Source organism: Trichomycterus rosablanca, chromosome 3, assembly GCF_030014385.1.
Source record: "Trichomycterus rosablanca isolate fTriRos1 chromosome 3, fTriRos1.hap1, whole genome shotgun sequence".
Lineage (NCBI taxonomy): Eukaryota > Metazoa > Chordata > Actinopteri > Siluriformes > Trichomycteridae > Trichomycterus > Trichomycterus rosablanca.
The window spans coordinates 55,496,718-55,518,121 of NC_085990.1; the positions used below are offsets into that span (position 1 = coordinate 55,496,718).

Consider the following 21,404-nt stretch of genomic DNA (forward strand, 5'->3'; position numbering starts at 1 on the left):
GTTTGGCCCTCTTCAATTGGTTCCAGTTCGAGCTTAACTGCTATTAACTTTGTGACTGAACATAACAATTCATCTCCAATGATGACAAGACAAGACATCAATGAGAGACGTTATGTGCAGGGATGTAGTCTGTTGTCAGGTCTGCATGTTGGGACTGGACTGCTCTGACTAATAAATCAAAGGCATCAACCTTGACAGTGAAAGGGACTCAGGCAGTTTGAGCACCTGGCTGGGTTGTAACAAGGCACCTTTCTAATTCATCAAATGTTTTCAGGATTTTGTACATCCACTGAAACCCACCTGAGGTTTTCTTATTCAGGATAGTCAGGTGCACCATGTTGGTACTAAAGTGGTGGATAAAATGCCTGAAGAAATGGTCGAGGGAGGTGCACCCAGTACTTCTCTGAAGCACGTCTTCTGACAGAGAGGTGCCCAAATGGACACTGAATGGGTGCACCAATTAAGATCCTGCAGTTATGTTGCTGGAGCCAAGGGAACGCAAGAATCAGTAGCAAATCTGGAGCCTGGGTGAGGAGAAGAGAGAGACTCCTCAGTGTGGTTACCCAGCGGCAGAACGGTGAAGTAAGTTTGCTGGGTAACCACTCCGAAAGCCAGTGATCAACCCGCGATTGTGGTGACAGGTAATGGAGCAGGTAGGGGTATCATGAGCATGGCCAGTGCCTTGATGAGGGTAGTGTCAATAAAGCTGATGACTGACCACAAGTAAACGATACCGTATACACAGTACATCTTTTCTGTTGTTGGGCGGACTGTTGGGTCATGATGAGCTTACAGCAACACAACGACTCTGTTCATGGTAGACCTTTTTTATTTTACAGTATAAAAATTCACATTCAAATAAAAATTAAACATGTCACTGATCAAAAGAACTTAAACCAGGTTCCATGCAACACATTTTTACCTGAGTGCACAAAGTATGACAAAAATTATCACCCTTATCACCTAAGCTGTGCTTAGTAATTACAGGTAAACACTAATTGATATGCTCAAAACATTGTGGCAACAGTTCAGAGGAAGTCCTGACCTCAATGCCAACAAACACTTTTAAAAGAATTGGCGTGTCAGTTGTTTGCCTGACTTAACATTTCCCTGAATGGGCACACAATCCAAAATCTTGTAAAAAAAAAACAAAGCCCTCCAGAAAAAGTGGAGGCCGTTATAGGGGTGGAACTCCATATTAATGCCTTTGTTTTTGAATGGGACGCCCAACAAGCTTATTGTGCACAAGCTCCATTATACTTTTGGCCTTATAGGTAATGTAACACCTCATGGTTGGACAATCTTACTGGCTCATGTGACCGGGTGTGTGTTTATCCGTTTCCCTTTCGCATCACGATATTTACAGCACAGAACAGGAAAAATTAAAGCCTAAAATATATAGACAGAGAAAACCAGAGAAGCAGAGATGGTAGATAGAGGAGGGTGATATGTGCAAAGTCTATTTAATGTCTTTAAAAACACACTGAACACGTTTGTGTAGATAAAACACTAAACCCATGTTGGTGTGGATCTAGTCTTAGTTTGAACCACTAACAGCTTTAGGGGGTTTAGGAGTTGACAGAGGTGTTGTTGCTCCTGTCCTCCTCTCCTGTATCATCTCCATCACTAACCAGCGGCTCTCTGTCAGTCTGAGCCTCATCGCTTTGCACCGCCGATCTCTTGGTCATCTTGTTTAGTGTTCCCCCCTATACACACAATCATAAACAGTGCTGTGAGAAATTATTCACACCCTAAACCGACTGTCACAACCTAGTATAGTATGTATTGAACTTAGAGTGTTCAAATACTCAAGGAATGAATTATTTAATCACTGCATCTTTATATTTGCTCACCATGGATAAACTGTTCATGTAAAGCATTTCAGTCAAAGCTATGCTTCTATATGTCGGCACAGCACACAGGGACATTGGTTATATCTAAATTAGGTGCAACTTAACCGATCACTAATTTAGCCCATCATATTACATGGTTACTGTCTTGTGGGGTAAATATCTTTTAGTATCAACATGGTCTTGTGAATTCCAGAACACCTTTTGGTGATCCAAAGATTAGAATCTAGAGCCACAAAAATCTTGAATATGATTTGCTTAAACATTAGGGTCCAAACGAACTTGGGTCAGAAACAAAAGCACATTTTTATGACCTCCAAAATTCATAATTTGAAATGTTGGTTTCTGGTGCTGCTTTTAAAGCATTTATTAACAGTTCCCTTCAGTGGCTCCAACCTAAAAATCAGTGCAGGTCTGAAAACATCCTGAAGTAATCGTCTCTGCTTAAAAAAATAAATAAATAAAAATGCGTACCTCTCTGTGGTCGACGATGTTCAGTACAGTAGATGTGAAGATGCAGCTGATCGTGTTAGCCAACATGAAGATCATCATACGCTGCCAACACCACAAAGGAATCTTAGCATCACTGTAAACAGACACATAGAATAACGATTGTGTACTTGGATAGCATGAACATCTTCAGCAGTTTGAGCTACAGTAGCTTGTCTGTTGGATCGGACCACACAGGCCAGCCTTCGCTCCCCACATGCATCAATGAGCCTTGGCCGCCCATGACCCTGTCGCCGGTTTACCACTGCTCCTCCCTTGGACCACTTTTGACAGATACTGACCCAGTTGTCTAGCCATCACAATCTGGCCCTCGTCAAACTCGCTCGCCTATTTTTCCTGCTTCTAACATCAACTTTAAGGATAAAAGTTCACTTGCTGCCTAATATATCCCCCCCACTAACAGGTGCCGTGATGAAGAGATAATCAGTGTTATTCCAGTGCTCATACTATTATGCCGGGTTGGTGTATGATCTCTGTATGAGATGTTTATGCACTCAACAGCAGAAGGTGATAATAAGCGATGTAGTCAGACTGTAGTAATTATATTACCTCCTGCTTTATAACGAAGACGGAACTGTAATAATATTTTTATATTAATTATGTCCGACAGTTTTGAGCTCTTGATTTAGTTTCATCTTAAGATAAACCTCTAGCTTCTGAATTTATTAATTACCACAGAACTAATTCTGATCACAGTGTATTTTGCTGCTCTACTCTGTATTTACATTTAATAAATTATAACACATTACTGATATGAATCTTTGTAAAGTGTTGAATGTTTTAATGGTTCCCAATAAGCTTGTCGGTCAATTTACCAATCAACTAGTTTCCAGAATAAATTTTAATTAAATGTACTAATTTAGATTCCTTAGCTTTTTAATGTATATTTTAATCAGGTTTAGGACATGAGTTAGTATTTTTACTTGTTGTTTATGTGCTAACCAAATTCACTCATCACACTAATTACAGACATTTTAAGATTGTTTTATTAAATAAATGACAAGTGCTAAATCATATTAAACTGAATATCTGCTTGTATTGAAATATGACTGTAGTGACTGTCACCTCATCCTCAAACCCACTTGAGAGGTAAGGGCCACCATGACCCACTTATGCAACTTGCTTTTCACATATTGATGCAGATGTTACTTAAAACATACTTGAGCAGTTGCTAGAGTCTGGGCACCTGTCATAACATTGTAAATAAGGGAGATGCATCTGCACCAGGTGGGCGGGGCGACTGGCCAGCGCAGCCGACCTACTGGCATAGACAGATAAGATTGATTTAAAAGGAGGATCGCCCTTCAGCTTGGCGGGGGCTCATCTGGGGACGCAATGACCAAGAATTTACCTGGTCAGTTGGGCTCATGCCAAAAACTGTACTGGCTCCCCAGTTTTAAGACCTGGCGGGATGAAGGGTAAAATAGCTAATCGGTAAGTTGTTCTTATTCTTTTATCTTTTGCTATGTACTGTCAAACCTTTTTCCTCTGCCTCATTACTGATTTCTAAAAATATCTAAATCTAAAAATAACTGAAAACAATCTCCAAACAGCACAGAAGCTTTTCCTTGATAATAGTTTTGTTCAAGCAAAACAAATTGGTGCCACGAACAGGATTTTGTCATCAGAAGCTGAATCAATGATGTTTAAAAAAAATGTTAAAAGTGGTGCCTTGGCTGGTTCAGATGTTGTAATTTCTGTAATTCCTGGGTGGAACAGTACTATGTATACTGACCTGGCTCTAAAATAGAGTAAAAGTGCTGAATTAAGTAAAAGCTGGGGTTCGTCCCTGAGAAATAGTGAGCCAGACAGGGTACGGATGTGTTTTTTTAAGGTGGATGTTTTGAGAAAAGACCTGTCTTATAAAAGAGGGGTTGGATTTTGCTTACCGCTTACAGAAAAGTGCACGAGCGGTTAGATGAAGTATTAAAGGAATGCAGAGGTGGAAAGAGTACTAAAATATTGTACTCAAGTACTATTACTTTAATGAATTTTTACTTAAGTATGAGTAAAGTTACTAGTCTAAAAATCTACTCAAGTAAAAAGTAAAAAGTAACTCATTTAAAATGTACTCAGAGTAAACATTACTTAGTTACTTTATTAACAGCAGGGGGGGGGTCTCTTTTGTGTAATGCAAACAGGACAAGAGGATATAAATCTCACAATAGTTGTTTTTAATTAAAATCTAATAGAAAAGACATGTACATTTACATTTTCAGCATTTAGCAGACGCTTTTATCCAAAGCGACTTACACAATGAGCTGAACACAATGAGCAATTGAGGGTTAAGGGCCTTGCTCAGGGACCCAACAGTGGCAACTTGGGCGGTGGCGGGGCTTGAACCGGCAACCTTGTGTTTACTAGTCCAGCACCTTAACCACTGAGCTATCACTGGCCAAAGACATGTTGATACAACATTTAAAACATTTAGGGATGTGTCATGTGTAATTTTAGTCCCATAAAACTTTTTTAAACTGTATAACCACTAGTGATGTGTCGTAGAATGATTCGATTCTATTGAACGGCTCTTTAAACTGAAATAAAGGAACCGATTCGCGCTTCTGGGAGTCGTTATATATATATGGCTCTTTAAAAGGAACCGAGACAAAAGATCCGACTCCCCATCGCAGAATTCACTGCAGCAGTTTCCCAGACGCGATTCTTTTTTGCGTTTTTTTTTTTACTCAGTAACGGATGTGATTTAAAATGTAGCGAATTACAATTCTTAATACAAAACATACTTAAGTAAAAGTTAAATTACAAGCTGTAAAATCTACTTTAAAAAGTACAAGTACACAAAAAACTACTCAATTACAGTAACGCCAGTAAATGTAATTCCTTACTTTCCACCTCTGAAGGAATGCGAGCAGAACAAAAATTTGCAAAACAAATTGCAAACACAGAGAGGCTGAAAAGGTGGTGTTACATTTGCCAAGGCACAAGTTTGCAAAGTGCATGATCCCAAATTGAAAAAAAAGTGTACGTACTTATTTCAAACGCATTGACCGTTTGGGATTCTGAGAAATAGATTGGCAATATCTGGGACTCTGGGACTCATTTTTATTTTTGGGGACATAATGTAACAATATTATCTGGGAAATGTTATGTAAATTAGGAAACAGGGATCTCCATAAAAGGGCTGCTCAGTTACTCTGAGAGCTGCTTGTGCATCAGCTGACAGCCAAGGGACCAAATGTGTTGGAATATGACTGTAGTGACGGTCACCTCATCCTCCAACCCGCTTAGGAAACTTATTTTTCTGCTTACTTGAGAGGAAAGGGTCACTTGTTTGTAACTTGTTTTTCACATATTGACGCAAATGTTACTTATAAAACTCGATCGGTGGAATTGTTCTTATTCTTTTATCTTTTGCTATGTGCTGCATAGATTAGTGTTGTCACTTGTGTGCTTTATGTGTCATTTATAGTATTTTGCTTGCAATTGCTTGTTTGTTAATAAATAAAAATAATGTCCAAGCAAAACATGCTGGAAACAAAATAAATTGTAGGGCAGTGGGCAAGGCCCTAACCCTCAATTGTTCAGACAATATACCGTCACAGTACTGTAGGTCGCTTTGGATAAAAACGTCTGTTAAATGCTGAAAATGTACAATTATTTTACCTATTGGTGTTGCTAACAGTGTACCATGATACTGTTGCTGAATACTGTGTATACAGTATATTATATTAGCTGTAATAAATGATGTCTGGTCAAGTGAGGACACTGTGAGGAAATGGGGACATTCGGTCGATCTACACTTTATTCAGTCATCACATTTTCTCTGTGTGTGTGTGTGTGTGTGTGTGTTACCTGTTTTTGGTCCCCAGTATCTCTCCCACTATGAGGTTACACACTCCGATGCCAATCATCTGTACAGATGTCGCCAAACCCATAGCTGTTCCTAGAGTGGAGCGAGGGACCACCAGAGGGATCGAAGGCCACATGCTCGACTAACACACAAACATAGTGTTAATAGTTTATTTCTTTCTGTGCTCAGTCCTGCCATGGTGTATGACCTGACACATAAGTCTTCCTCACCCAGTTTTAAGCCTCCTACACAGCTGTTCATTTACATGTGTGTGTGTGTCTTACCGCAGCAAATGAATAGGTGATGCCAAGCCAGATGGTGGAGACGAGTGGGGGGACAAAGGTGAAAGCCAACAATCCAAAAACAGGCAAAGTTAACACCGCACACAACAAGGCAAACACTCCCCGCAATCCTACGTAGTCCTACACACACACACACACACACACACATGCAAGGTCAAAAATTCAACCATAGACATATAAAGAGTTTGCACGTACACTGTTCAGCCGTAACATTTGGACCACCCACCTAATATGCTGTCAAAACAGCTCTTACCTACCAACACATCTGAAGGAGTCAGTTGGTATCTGGTACCAGGATGTTACAAGCAGGTCCTTCAACCTTTGTACCCTGTGAGCTGGATCATCCTGCAGTGCATCCTGGTGCATCGTTTTCATGGGTAATCAAAACACACATGCCTGCCTTGATGCATTGTAGGTGCTTTTGGCAGGGGACAATAGTTAGCATGGCCTACAAGTACATAGCCCCTTACACAGAAGAGCTTGACACACTGGGTGTTGAGACACATCCAGCTTATTACCAAATGATCTCCAATTTGAGCCACTGTTGGTCCATACTAGTTGGTCCTTCATGTCCTCTGGCATCGAGTCTTGGCTGCTCAACAACCTGTTGGTGGTTTGGGCTTGTCCCTCAGACCACCATCTGTGGGTACTTTGCTATGGCTGCCCGTGACACCACTTGCTGTTTCAGAGATACTTTAACCCAGTCGCCTGGCCATAACCATCCTTATCAAAGTCACTCAGGTCTGCTTATCAGATACGCTGCATTAAACACCCAAACAACAAGGAACTGCCATCAGCGCATCATTTTAGAGCCCACGTCCAGGCATTTTTGTGTAGGGGGGGTGGTCTTAATGTTTTGGCTCACCAGTGTATATTCATTAGTGTGTATATGTGTGTGTACTCACAATGAGAATGCCCACAGCAGCTGATAATACCAGTGAGCTGTCGTACACAGCACCCGCAACGTACGCCGCTTCCTTCTGAGTATAACCCGAATATTTATCCTGAATAAACTTACTACACACACACACACACACACACACACACACACAATAAACACATTTAATTACATGCACACAACACTTCAAGTATTGTAATTCTATATTTCTTTATTTAATAGCTTTATTGTTATTTATTACCTGGCGTCAGCAATGAAGGGGAAAATGCCGTTGTAAAAAAACATGATGGTAAAAACCAGCAACCAGTAACGAAGAGAGAGCAAACGTACGTCCTGTACCCTCTACACACACACACACACACACACACACACACACACACACAAATACAATCAATAATGTACAGTTAAAGTCACTTTAAAGTACTTTCATAAATTAGATTTTATACGTTTATTGTGTGTTTGCGTATGGTCAAAATATACTGACGTAGTGAAAACCGCTACACCTTGGACCAGACTTAAACCCCAACATTCTAAATTAGTTCTCACACCTCTTCACAAACAAACCCCAGAACTAAACCATATTATCAAAGTTATAAAGACATTAGCATGGCTCCACTAAGTCCTAAATGTGACACCTCATCTGTCATATTGCTTCTTTTATGATTGTTAAATGCATCTCTGGAGGAGGAAAGAAAAAACAAGGAGCAGTTTACGTGGACATTAACTACATTGGATGCAACCATGACCAAATGCTGAAGTACAGAAGTGTCTAAAGTACAAAGATTTAGTTTCGTTATCAGGTTCTTAAATTACACAGAACTCCAAACATCCGTCACTACAGAATTTCAAAAGTACAATGTTCACATCTTTAACTTCCCAGTGACTCTAAACCTCTTAAAACTATAAAAAAAGAATAGTAGCCAGAGGAAAAGGCTACAATCCAACAAATGTATTTACCCAGTTGTTCAGATAGCACAATTTTACCTTCTTCTTGTATATCCTATCTACTTAAATCATAGTGTTAGAAATTGTTATACCACGTAGCCAAAGTACAAGGAATGTAAAGATCATATTTTTGATAGCATTCTGTCCTCTAATAATGTTTTTCTATTTACTACATTAGCAGGAGAATAGGGCATGTCTATTTTATCATTAATAGTAGTATCTAGACCTTTTTGACTAAAAGTAAGCCTAGATTACTTTTATTACTCCAATTAGCCTTTATAAATAAGATGTTTTTGTAAAAATAAATCCCACACATACTAGGATTTCTTTGTTTTTTTGCAAGATGTTCTAGTCAAAACTAGACTCATAGCAACTTTATTATTTATATAGCGCTTTTTACAGTAGATATTGTCTCAGAGCAACATTACAAAATTCAGGACCAACAGATACAAAAACCCCTGTTGAGCAAGCCGAGGGTGACTGTGGCAATCAAAAACTCCCTAAAAATTACAGGAAGAAACCTTGAGGTAGATAGCACCATCTAGGGGTCACAATTGGTTAAGATTTGTGGTGGAACAGGGAAAATTAATCTTTTCTGACACATGGATGGGACCGAGTTTGGGAAAGGAGGCCCAACCCTCATTGGCTAGACCCAGCAAAAGCCGATCCTTTCCAGGAGAATAAAAAGGAGAACTTAAAACCCAAGTTTTAGATGAGCAGAAAGTTTTGGTGAGAAGAAAAATGTGTCAGTTTGAGTTCCAGTTGGAGGACCTTGACTATCTTATTCAGCTTTACCACAGTTATCATATTTATAGTAAAACCTAGTTAAATTTACTGCACTGGTCACAGCAGACTACAGTAAGTCCGGACAGAATTTGGACGTTGTACCACTGGTCTGAAGAACCTAATCTCTCCACCTGGTCACACATTCTGTGTCTGACCTCTGTGACCTCCACATCTCAACACCACTGGAGACAGTGAAAGAGTTCGTTCCATCAGTCCAACTACGATGAATCGGAACACCAGTGGTGTTCAGAGGAATGGATCCTAAGCGACTTGCTACAAGCACCAATTCAACTTCTCAGCTGATCAACAGGTTTCAGTGAACCCTCCTCTGGCCTCTCTAATCAACCCACAGGTAGACCCGTTCATATGGTTCTGATATTCCCATTATTTAGATTTCATCTGCAGTTACAAAGTTTAACATTTTCTGTGGTCCATCACATATTATCCTGAATTTCATGGTCAACGTTGGGTAGACGTTTACTGCTTTTGGTCCTCAGTAAATACTGTGATTATTCATAATTTAGTGCTGTGAGTTTGATTCCCTGGTAAGAAAGCTTTACTGACTTTTGAACTGACTATTAAACTACACTTCAGAAAGTCACCGATTTTAAGATTTGGGCTTTTCTGGCTGTTCCTATATCCTAAATGAATAGTGCCCAATTTTTTTTAATCCATTACAAACAGAAAATTCTTATCATAATATCATCCAGCTATATCCTGCAACATGAAAAATGTTCCTGTGGCAGGTGGGGTCCAGTTTGGGGTGAAAGCTGTAGCAGGAAGACCCACTGGGGAAAGTAAGTTGAGGACAACAACCTGGTTCTAAACACCACCAAGACTAAAGTGGTCATTGTGGACTACAGCAGCACCCCCCAACCTGTGGACCGGTACCGGGCCTGGTGGTTGGGGACCACAAGAAGGACAACAAACGCCCCCCAATTCATACATGTGGACAACATTAAATACCTTGGAGTCCACAATACAGCTGACCTCACCTAGACATTAAACACCTCCCACCTGGTAAAGAAGGTTAAGCAAAGAATTTTCTTCCTGAAAAGCTCAAGCCGATCAGACCCCCCCCCCCCCCCCCCCCCCTCCTCTCAGCTACTAGTAACCTTTATAAAAGCACAACTGAAAGCATCCTCTATCTCTGTATGACTGTACGGTATGCTAGCTGTACAGCACAAGACAGGAAGGACCTTGCCTGGGTGGTAAGACAGCACAGAGGATCACAGGAAGTCTCCCAGACCTGGACTATTTGTCCCCCCTTCAGGACGGACATACAGGACAACAAAAACTCGGACTAGCAGACTGAGGAACAGTTTCTTCCTCAGACATCATTGTGTCTCTCACCACTTTGCGCGACTCCTCCTGTATCGTTCCATCCAGTCCCAGTTGCTTCATTCCAACTTTATCCAGGATACTGACGGTTATAGCCGAGAAGAAACCCAGCACACACAGCAGCGTACCTGCAAACACACCATCACACACAGTGCTGTCAGCCATGCTCACTTAAACCTACAGTAGATGGTCAAAGGTGTGTGAACCCTTAACCCCGAGCTAGTTGGACACCCTATTCTAAATCCATTGGCATGAATATGAAGTTGCCCATTTAAAATTGATGTCATTCATTTTATACACCTGTGGCTGAAACACCTAAACTCAATAATGATGTGTGTGTGTGTGTGTGTGTGTGTGTGTGTTAGGACTCACCCCCCCACAAAGTCCACTGCATGCCATAAAGAGCCTCGAAGCGCTGGGTGAGGAAGAAATTAAGGACGGAGCCCAGGCGAGAGAACGCCAGAGTGAGACCGAATGCTAACGCTAACTCCTTCCCTCGGAACCAGAACGCTGTGATCCGGTTCTGTACGACTGAAAAACAGAGAGATTATATTTTACACCGTGTAGAATTACGTGCTTTTACAGTTTATAGGCAATAAACAAAATCACAAACACCATAAAATATCAGCTTGATTAACTGTATCATAAGTAAGAAAAATAATCACTGCTGTACAGGTGAGTCAATAAGATTCACAGCATGTAGAACCGGTTCTGTGTTCGTACTGCATTCAACATTCACTCCTACGAGAACCTCCATTACCAACAGTTCTAATTATTAATGTTAACATATTACACTGCTGCTCCACTCGAGCATCTCATATACCCCCCGGGCGGCACGGTGGCTAAGTGAACAACACTGTCACCCCACAGCAAGAAGGTCCTGGGTTCAATTCCCAGGTGAGGAGGTCTGGGTCCTTTCTGTGTGGAGTTTGCATGTTCTCCCCGTGTCTGCGTGGGTTTCCTCACACAGTCCAAAGACGTGCAAGTGAGGTGAATTGGAGACACTAAATTGTCCATGACTGTGTTTGATATAATCTTGTGAACTGATGAATCTTGTGTAATGAGTAACGACCGTTCCTGTCATGAATGTAACCAAAGTGTAAAACATGACGCTAAAATCCTAATAAAAAAACAAACAACTACCTCCACCAGCTCAACTGGTTGCAGATTCCCCAGCCTACACTGTTAGGGCTTTTCCACCAAAAGGACCATGGTTCTTGAACCGGTTCTGTTCAGGTTTCTTTGAACCTTGGTGTTCTGTAGAGAACTGACCGCGTTTCCACCAGTTTTTGAGAACTAAGCCTGCGTCATCATCGGTGGGCATTACATAAAAAAAGTTAAGAGTAACATGATGGTGGAGCGTGTAGATTAACTGTGGGGATTTGTGCTGCTGTTACAGATGGATCAGCTGTTAGTGATAAGAAGATAATAACGTGTATGCCATGTTTACACATTGGTTATTCTCATGGCAGGATAGGTACCTAACAGTTGTACAGTTTATTGATTAATGTTCTTTGTCTACTGTCCTTTCTGTGTTTAGTTCTAGATGTGAACTATCAGTCCTGTATTTTTCAAAAACTTGATCAGTGTTTCTGTTTTGGTTTTGTTAAAAATTTCTGTCATTGTATTTGGCATTGCAAGTCTTTGTCATTCTATGTTATATTTAGTACATTTTGTCAATACATGTTCAATGGTTATTTGTGTATTGCATTGTTCACATATCGGTGGCCGTTCTCCCTTCACCAGGTGTGTATGTGTTAGGCGAGCGTGCCCAATACGACATCTTATATATGTCGTCTGTTCCAATCTCCTCCCAGTCGGTAGTTGTGGTCGTGTTTGTATGTTGGGGTGGATGTTGTAAAGTTTGTTCTGTTTTCTCTTTTTGCTGACGTGTTTGTCTCAGTTGTTGTTTTCTCTAGTTCATTGACGTGAGAAGCGTTTTGTGCTTCACTCTCACCGCGACTCTCGACGTAGATAACCGATTTGCTCAGCGCTCGACTCAGGAGATAAAACACTAAAGTTCCACAACACGAACAAACATCTGTGTGAAATAACCATCAAACCCAGTATAACAGCTCCACATATATCTGTGTGTAATAACCATCAAACCCAGTATAACAGCTCCACATATATCTGTGTGTAATAACCATCAAACCCAGTATAACAGCTCCACATGTATCTGTGTTTAACTGGATTTACTTCACGTGTGCTGGTTCTGCAGCTGCAGGTTCTGAATCTTCTCGGGAGAGTCGAAAAAGCCTCATGTAAAAAATAAAGTGTAAAGTGGCTGAATGTACTAAAAGTACGATATAGAAACACTACATTTCTCACCATTATTACTGGTTATAAGTGTCTCTGTACTGGTTATAAGCGCTCTGTACTGGTTATAAGTGCTCTATACTGGTTATAAGCACTCTGTACTGGTTATAAGCGCTCTGTACTGGTTATAAGTGCTCTATACTGGTTATAAGCACTCTGTACTGGTTATAAGCGCTCTGTACTGGTTATAAGTGCTCTATACTGGTTATAAGCACTCTGTACTGGTTATAAGTGCTCTGTACTGGTTATAAGTGCTCTGTACTGGTTATAAGTGCTCTGTACTGGTTATATTATAAGTGCTCTGTACTGGTTATAAGTGCTCTGTACTGGTTATATTATAAGTGCTCTGTACTGGTTATAAGTGCTCTGTACTGGTTATAAGCGCTCTGTACTGGTTATAAGTGCTCTGTACTGGTTATAAGCGCTCTGTACTGGTTATAAGTGCTCTGTACTGGTTATAAGTGCTCTGTACTGGTTATAAGCGCTCTGTACTGGTTATAAGCGCTCTGTACTGGTTATAAGTGCTCTGTACTGCCCAAATTCATCGCTCAGTGTTATAGTACAATAAGCCACGTTACACTTTATTTTTCACGCTAAGCGTTGTTCGTTCTGTCCGGGTCACTTTTATCACGACACATCACACAGTTCATCTCTTTTAAGGAAACACGCGGAACCGGTTCAAAATCAAGTTCGGGAACCGGAACGGAACCGCGTCGGTGGAAAAGGGGTAACTGAAGTGGTTGCTCAGTGAACGGTGCCGGTGAAAGGTGGCAACCAGAGAAAGATCCAGTCAGAAAAACGATCAACAGAGTTTGGACCCAGATCTCATCCAGGAGTTTGGGTCTGGGAATATCAGATGCCGTTTCTAAGTGGACTCCCAAGTGGACTACAAATCTCAAAGAAACTGCAGTGACCATCAGCGGTAGTGTGCTATAGCTAACTCTGGCAATTTGCAGAGTCATCAACTAACCTCAGTCGGCAAGGTAGTCGACTGGTGAAGCGTTCCCTACTTTCTTTTCAAGAGAGAGAGAGAGAGAGAGCGAGAGAGAGAGCTTTGTATGAAGCTTCGCTCAAAGAATCAGTTCGTTAAGTCAATTCTTCTCTTTCGTTCATTTTTATTCCTTTTTTTCTTACACAGGGTTCAGAGCTGTGATTGTGTGTCAGCACACTGGTGGACCAAGTAGCTGGTGTGCTAGTCATGTAGGGCAAAATGTGTAAATAAAGCAGGAGAAAGATCATTCTGTTTGTTTTGATTTTGGCTGTAAGATAAAGGTGTATGAAGATGTTCTATAGACGTGTGTGTGTGTGTGTGTGTGTGTGTGTGTACTTACTGGTCAGTGAGCCATTACCAGAACCAAACAGCAGGCGGCCAGTGAGCATGAGCGGCAGCAGGTACGGGGTTCCTTTAAAATGAGAACCTAGTGCAAAGATGGAGGAACCCAACACACACAAAAAGGAGAAAAGGAATACACCGACTACACACACACACACACACACACACACACACACACACACACACACACACAGACACAGTATTAGAATGTCTTACAGGTTACAGATCTCTACAGTCTTTCATATGTATGGCAGTTGTAACCTAGAGGTTAAGGTACCGGTCCAGTAATCAGAAGGTTGTCGGTTCAAGCCTCACCACTGCCAGGTTGCCACTGTTGGGCCCTTGAGCAAGGCCCTTAACCCTCAATTGCTTAGACTGTATACTGTCACTGTACTGTAAGTCGCTTTGGATAAAAGCGTCTGCTAAATGCTGCAAATGTAAATGTACGTGTAGGGGTTGATGATGTGTTACCACAGATGTTTGATGGGTTTAAGATCAGAACTATAACTGAGCCTCTCTAAATTTGTGTTGCTTTGACTCAGTGATCTATAACTTCCTGTTTAGTTGATGCTTTCCTCTCTGAAGGCAGATGAAAGCGATCTTCTCTATCAGTTCTGACCAGACTGCTCGTCCCCCTGCTGCCTAAAGGCATCTCTATGACATGATGATTCCGTCAACATATTTTACATTTACGATGAATTTTGAGTCAGTTCATCGTTTTTTAGGAATGACTCTACGTTGATTTTTTTCAGTATCAGGTGAAAAGTAACAGCATGCAGCCAAAGTCGATACTGGTACCAGTATTTCGGCTTCTGCCTCCCGACTTATGCCAAGTTCACACTACACGACTTTCCAAGTGTTCGGGTCGCTGTACAGTTCACACTACACGACTGGATCTCTTGTAATCAGGAGTCTTTCAAGTCGGTGTGTATTTCACACTACACGACTGATGGGTGATGGGGGGTTTCACACTACACCATCTATCACCGACTGGAATCTCAGGCGAGCTTCTCTGGTCTCCCAAACTACGTTTAGTCACAAACAAACGTGAGAAGTGACGAGGGGGTTTAATGACACCACGTCCAAAAATACACGTCAACAAGTAGCGAGCGATCAGAGTTTGTGTGCTGATGTGCAGCGTAAAATCAAAGAGGAAAAACACGACCAGCAGGGATTGTTCTATAGTGAGTTGGAGGTTAATAAATATTATTGCGAGAACAATAAGGTCAGAAATACTGTAAAGCTTGTGTGTGTGCTGATGTATTCTGATATAAACTATATCACGCTCATGTCCCACCTGTTTACACTCCTCCCCTGCGTTTCCCCTCACCCCGTATCCTGCGTTCTCATTGGCTGTTCGACACAGCACTCACTGCCAGTCGGGCAACTCGGATCCAGATATTTGACATGCTAGTAATCTCTCTTCGGATAGAGTTGTTGAGTAGTTCACACATAGCAATCGAGAGCCGAGTTTTGATCGCGAGCGAACGCAGAGTTTCTCCCGAGCCGGCAAATCTAGCGCCGACCAGTCGCCGAGCGAAAATCAGGGCAAAAACCGTGTCGTGTGAACCAGGCATTAAGGGCACTAATAAATCACAGCCATGATCCAAACATTGCAAAGTGATAATAATAAAGAAACAAACAAACTTTATTAGTTTTCTAGTACTTTTGCTACCACTAGATGGCAGACAAAAGTGTCCACTAATGGGGACAATCGGTCTAAGTTTAGCAGGTCAAGGAATAAGGCATAACAAAGCCAAAATGTAATGTCCTCATATGTGACCGCAGGGTCTCAAGAGGTTAATGATATTCTGCACTGTAGAGGGAGAACATGCAAATCCCCTCCAGTCTTTCTTTGAGGTTCATTGTTTTTAAACATTTCAATCATTTGCTCACACATTTGTGGACAAACTGGATCCTCTGATCATCTTTGCTTTTTCGCATTATTACGAGCCCTAAATTACCCCCGATGTTTATTAATAAATGAAATGAAGTTGAGCAGACAAAACAGGAAATGTCTCGGGTTCAAACTGTCTGCAATTAAATAAAAGTCAAAGTCAATGTAAGAAACTCTGTGTTTTTATTTTATGTGGATTGTCCATACTGTCCCAACTTTTTCTGATTTGGGGTTGTAAATATTTAGTTTTTCATCTAATCAACTTGAAACTGTATTTGTACATGCAGTGATGAACAGTGTTTACTGACTAAGGTTTTCTGAGGTTAATAAGTTAATAAGATAAAACTGTTTTTAATGAATAAACATACATTACAAATCACTGCTTACAGTCTTTATTTGCATCTTATCCACTGCCCAAACTTTTCTTTTGATCTGGGTTTGTACATTACAGATACACAGTTATATTGGTGTAAAGCACACACACACTACTCAGGTGACAACTTCTGCCTAGTATTCAGTACATTGTTTTAGTGATTTAGTAGATTTAGATGTAAAAGATGGAGCTGCTGACACCAATTCTCCAGGCTTCTAATAAAAATCAGCTGTATATTCTGTAAAAACACCAATTAATTATGTAATGCACTGTATTTTAATTATATGATATTTGGGATGCAGCACAGTTCAGTTGTTTTTACACAAACGAGAAGCTTTACAAAAAATACAACATCTGCATGAAAATAACATGAATAAAGAATAATAAACATCACCTTTTTCAGCCGGTTTATCCATGTTATACAGGGTTTATAACCTCAGCTCCACTTCTGTACTGTTTGTGTGTTTACTTCTCATGAGTCCTGCTGATATAGTGAAGTGTCGTTTAAGAACGAACCGACTCCTTTACATGAGCTTTAGGAATCGACTCCTTATGAAGAGCGGTTTATTAGAACGGAAAGTCAAAAAACAGACTAATAAAGTGTTTAGCTTTTTATATTCTCACTCAATACTGATTGTTGTAAAAAAAAACTTAAAACTGATGCATTTATTAAGAAAATTAGCGAATGAATTAGTCTTCTGAATTAATGAATTAGTTTTCTGCGCATTTTTTGTAATTATTTTGTTAATCATGAAGTACCACACGCTGCCTTATAAAATATAAAATATAATTAAGCAAAAATATTTCGTTACAGATCATACAGTTTACAAAATCACACAACGGTAGAGTCGTTTGAGATCCAGAAGAGTCGGTTCTTTTACTCGACTCGCTTAAAGGGCGGAATGAGCGTCTCGTTTATCAGAGCTTCAAATCAAAAGACCAAACTCTGACTACGTGCAATCGCGCTGACATGATATACAGATCTACGATACTGAGCAGGCGCACAACGTGACCAGGAAAAGTCACATGACTTGATGTCGCTGAGGTTGTTTTTCTCAGCGCTGACTCAGCAGCCTCTAAGCGCTTAGCTAAACAAGTTTAGCCTTGTTGCAGCTAATAATTAATATTAATAAATCAGGGGCCACAATCAACACAGAGGGGCCACAGATGTGTTCACTGTTGGCTGTAGGTCATTAAAGTTTGTTAGTTCAAGCAAAAAGTCTCGGCAGGAAAATCATTAAACATCACACAAGCACACAAAGCTGAATAAAGTTATTAATTTATTAGGATTTTAACGTCATGTTTTACACTTTGGTTCCATTCATGACAGAATCGGTCGTTACTCATTACACAAGTAACGCCAAACACAGTCGTGGACAATTTAGTGTCTCCAGTTCACCTCACTTGCACGTCTTTGGACTGTGGGAGGAAACCGGAACACCCGGAGGAAACCCACACAGACACGGGGAGAACATGCAAACTCCACACAGAAAGGAGCCGGACCGCCCCACCTGGTGGTGGGTTATTAGACCGCTGTGTCACCCAAGCACCAGGATTTCATATTTAAAGTGAAATAAATAGATACGATCAGCACCATGATTTGATTTCATCTCTACAGGTTCAACATTCTGCATAACATCTTCTATCATTCCCACAATCCTCTAGTCCAGCACCAGCTCAGGATTCTGGGAAGTCATCAGCCGGTGCACGCGGCTCGACAGTTCCGGTCCGATTCGCCTCCCTGTGGCCGCGCCCGTCACTGTAAGATCAGCCAGTAACCTGCGCTGCTCCTCTGGTGACTCCTGATGCTCGAAGGCCTGATGGGACAGAGACAGAATGGGTTCATCTGTGGGCTGTGTTCCAATTACCATAAAACTGCCTACATAGTGCACAGAGTAGTACACTACTGCAGTAAACAAAACTACAGATGTAAGATGATGGATTAGGTTCACTAACTCCTGGGACATGTCCCAAACCACACACCCTACTTACTATATAGTGCACATATATACCAGTGTTAGTCTACAAAGGCTGTGTCCCAAACCACACACCCTACTTACTATGTAGTGCACATAAACACCAGCGTTAGTCTAGTAAGGGCGTGTCCCAAACCACACATCCTACTTAATATAAAGTGCACATATATACCAGTGTTAGTCCACAAAGGCTGTGTCCCAAACCACACACCCTACTCACTATATAGTGCACAGAACGCCGTGTCTATGTGGTTACAGTATAAATATGGAATGAATAAATAAATAAATGAATGAATGAATGACCTGTAGTAGGAGTCGTGGGGACGGGTAGGCGGTTGTTACTGCTGTAGCCATGGCAACACTGACACGATTGAGCTGCTGCAACTGCCGTGTCCACACCTGAGCGAGACCACGCCCACTTTTGTCAACACGCACGCCCCCTGCCCAGGAGCCGTCCACACAGAAACCCAGATCAGGGACATCATACTGCCTCCTGCAACACACACACACACACACACACACACACACACACACACATATGTTCAGACTGTATACAGTCACACGTGTAAGTTGATTTGAGTGTGTAGAATGTGTGAATTTATGTATATTTGTACAGTGTGTGTGTGTGTATACGTACAGTGTGTGTATGTGTGTGTGTGTGTGTGTATATACGTACAGTGTGTGTGTGTGTATACGTACAGTGTGTGTATGTGTGTGTGTGTGTATACGTACAGTGTGTGTGTGTGTGTGTGTGTATACGTCCAGTGTGTGTGTGTGTGTGTGTATACGTACAGTGTGTGTGTGTGTATACGTACAGTGTGTGTATGTGTGTGTATACGTACAGTGTGTGTGTGTGTATACGTACAGTGTGTGTGTGTGTGTGTGTGTGTATACGTACAGTGTGTGTGTGTGTATACATACAGTGTGTGTGTGTGTGTGTGTGTATACACGTACAGTGTGTGTGTGTGTGTATACGTACAGTGTGTGTGTGTGTGTATACGTACAGTGTGTGTGTGTGTGTGTATACGTACAGTGTGTGTGTGTGTGTGTGTGTGTGTATACACGTACAGTGTGTGTGTGTGTGTGTATACGTACAGTGTGTGTGTGTGTGTATACGTACAGTGTGTGTGTGTGTATACGTACAGTGTGTGTGTGTGTGTATACGTACAGTGTGTGTGTGTGTGTGTATACGTAGTGTGTGTGTGTATACGTACAGTGTGTGTGTGTGTGTGTGTGTGTGTGTGTATGTGCACACCCACTTGAAGGGCCGTTTGGACAGGGCCTTTGTAACAGCACACACGTGGTCAGTGACCTCCTGCCACCCGAACATGAACTGGACCGACACGTTCTTGTACAGCTGCAGGTACACCAACACCTGGTTACCGTGGAAACACACCTCATGATGTCACACATCTTTTCTGTATAACAAGATCTTCAGTCCAGGTTTCAGTCCAATACGGGTCGTGAAAAGGGAAATTTGACCTCTGACCTCTTCGATGTCGATGCTCTGGAGACCAAGTTGAGAGCGTGGGCACAGGTCATCATCATCATCATCATCATCATCATCATATGAGGCTCCTCTGTGTGCATGAGACTGTGTATGAAGACGCTGTCCGCCCGTCACCAGCAGTGAGACGACCGTCGCCGCGTTCCTGTTCAAGTACTCGGACAACGGCTGAAACAGAGTCTCCGCCCCCTCACACTCACCAATCAGAGCCTGGAAGAGAACATGACCATGAAACGCATCGTTACGTGTGGTCAGACGGACACTTGGGGCCACTAAAGAGTGTGATGTCTACCTGATGATGTCTGTAGACATCAAAGCGCAAACAGTGAATGTTGGCACTCTGATGGCGCAGCTGTAAAACACGCTAGCCCACCACTGCTATGATTAACAGCATTTGTGCTAGAATCTCATTGCTGCTACAATTGCGGCCTCTGCTGGCTGGTCGAGGTGCTGCACAGAGACGGGGAATAACGGACAGCAGTGCATACCAGGGATTAACGTCCACATGCTGGCGCAATATTCTGCCTTGTGCGGGTGAAAAGAAGCGGTTGGCTACTGCACATGTCAGAGAGGACATGTTCGAGGGATCTTCAAAAAGTTTCCTCACTTTTATATGTTGGTTATAAGCAGTGAGGGTGGATGAGGAATCAATCGTGTCTGAGAGACTGAGAGACACTTATAGTCGGGATTTAGCTTTTTAGACGCTCAGAGAAGCTTTAAGGGGAAGAAGATTTTCATGTGGTGATGATGTTAAAGCAGCGGCGCATCAGTGGCTACGAGCTCAACCGAAAAAGTTGGTACGATGCTTGAAAAAATGCATCGGAAGGTGATTGAAATTCTTAATAAATAGGGTTTTTAAAAAGTGCGGAAACTTTATGAAGAACCCTCGATTTAGGTGTGGCTCTGCCTGGTCAAGGGTCTGGAGCAGTAGAGGAGATAGAACTGGGTAGCTGGGTATTCTGAGTGACACCAGAGGCTCATCATTGGCTTTACACTTCCTTCTCCACATTTGTGTTTTACTCGGTCCCCAAACAAACTGACCTGTTATCAAGACCAGATCGGGGGTCACTGAGAAGGTGAAACCGACAACGGCTGAGGTGTGTGCTGAGTGTCCAACCTAAATAACCGTGTGAGCCACGATGAGCCCTTAGCTCTCAGTGTCCAACCTGACCGTAACCGACGTGGGTAAGAGGACGGAGGCGATATAGGACAGGAAAGAGGACAAGGGAAGGAAGACCAAGTATTAAATGAAGAGGTCAGAAAAAAGGAATTAGAGGACAGGAAGGGAGGAGATTTTTATTTATAATTAAATTACCTGTTTGATTGACGTCATCATGTCGATAAACTCGGTCTGATTGATCACCATCAACACCTGATCCTCCTCCACCTCACCCTCATCACCCTCACCATCAGTCTGCAACACACACACACACACGTTATTTTCTCTTTTCCTCTCAATCTAGTCGTATCCAATTCCCCAGCTATTACTTCCTCTAAACCTACTGCAGACCACCGAGGCGAGTCGCAGACCATCCTGCACTCCCTACAGTCACTCACGA

At 41.8% G+C, this 21,404-nt stretch overlaps 2 protein-coding genes across 2 annotated transcripts in view; both read right to left on the minus strand.

Annotated features, from left to right (window-relative positions):
- Positions 1-811: 811 nt before the first annotated feature.
- On the minus strand, positions 812-16,878 carry mfsd1l (major facilitator superfamily domain containing 1-like). Its single transcript, XM_062992259.1, has 10 exons — positions 16,757-16,878; positions 14,091-14,234; positions 10,813-10,971; positions 10,453-10,568; positions 7,610-7,710; positions 7,376-7,487; positions 6,453-6,590; positions 6,171-6,310; positions 2,325-2,436; positions 812-1,706 (listed from the first exon to the last, which is right to left on the minus strand). The coding sequence occupies exons 1-10, from the start codon at positions 16,776-16,778 to the stop codon at positions 1,569-1,571; spliced, it is 1,182 nt and encodes a 393-aa protein (XP_062848329.1). The 5' UTR covers positions 16,779-16,878; the 3' UTR covers positions 812-1,568.
- Positions 16,879-17,625: 747 nt separating this feature from the next.
- The window catches only part of LOC134310628 (probable crossover junction endonuclease EME2), a 6,809-nt gene continuing 3,030 nt past the window's right edge, over positions 17,626-21,404 (minus strand). Inside the window, exons 3-7 of the mRNA XM_062992260.1 lie at positions 21,161-21,259; positions 19,828-20,055; positions 19,598-19,713; positions 18,642-18,831; positions 17,626-18,179 (exon numbers count right to left, since the gene is read on the minus strand). Of these exons, the coding sequence (XP_062848330.1) occupies positions 18,024-18,179; positions 18,642-18,831; positions 19,598-19,713; positions 19,828-20,055; positions 21,161-21,259 (789 nt within the window). The 3' untranslated portion in view covers positions 17,626-18,023. The remainder of the gene's footprint in view (positions 18,180-18,641; positions 18,832-19,597; positions 19,714-19,827; positions 20,056-21,160; positions 21,260-21,404) is intronic.

Bases quoted from the DNA above. Each gene is read 5' to 3' on its own strand.
- mfsd1l (XM_062992259.1), bottom strand. From the start codon at position 16,778: ATGGATAAACCGGCTGAAAAAG. The intron at 6,591-7,375 runs GTGAGTACACAC...GTGTGTGTGTAG, and splicing joins CTGCTGTGGGCATTCTCATT to GACTACGTAGGATTGCGGGG. The intron at 1,707-2,324 runs GTACGCATTTTT...TTGTGTGTATAG, and splicing joins ACATCGTCGACCACAGAGAG to GGGGGAACACTAAACAAGAT.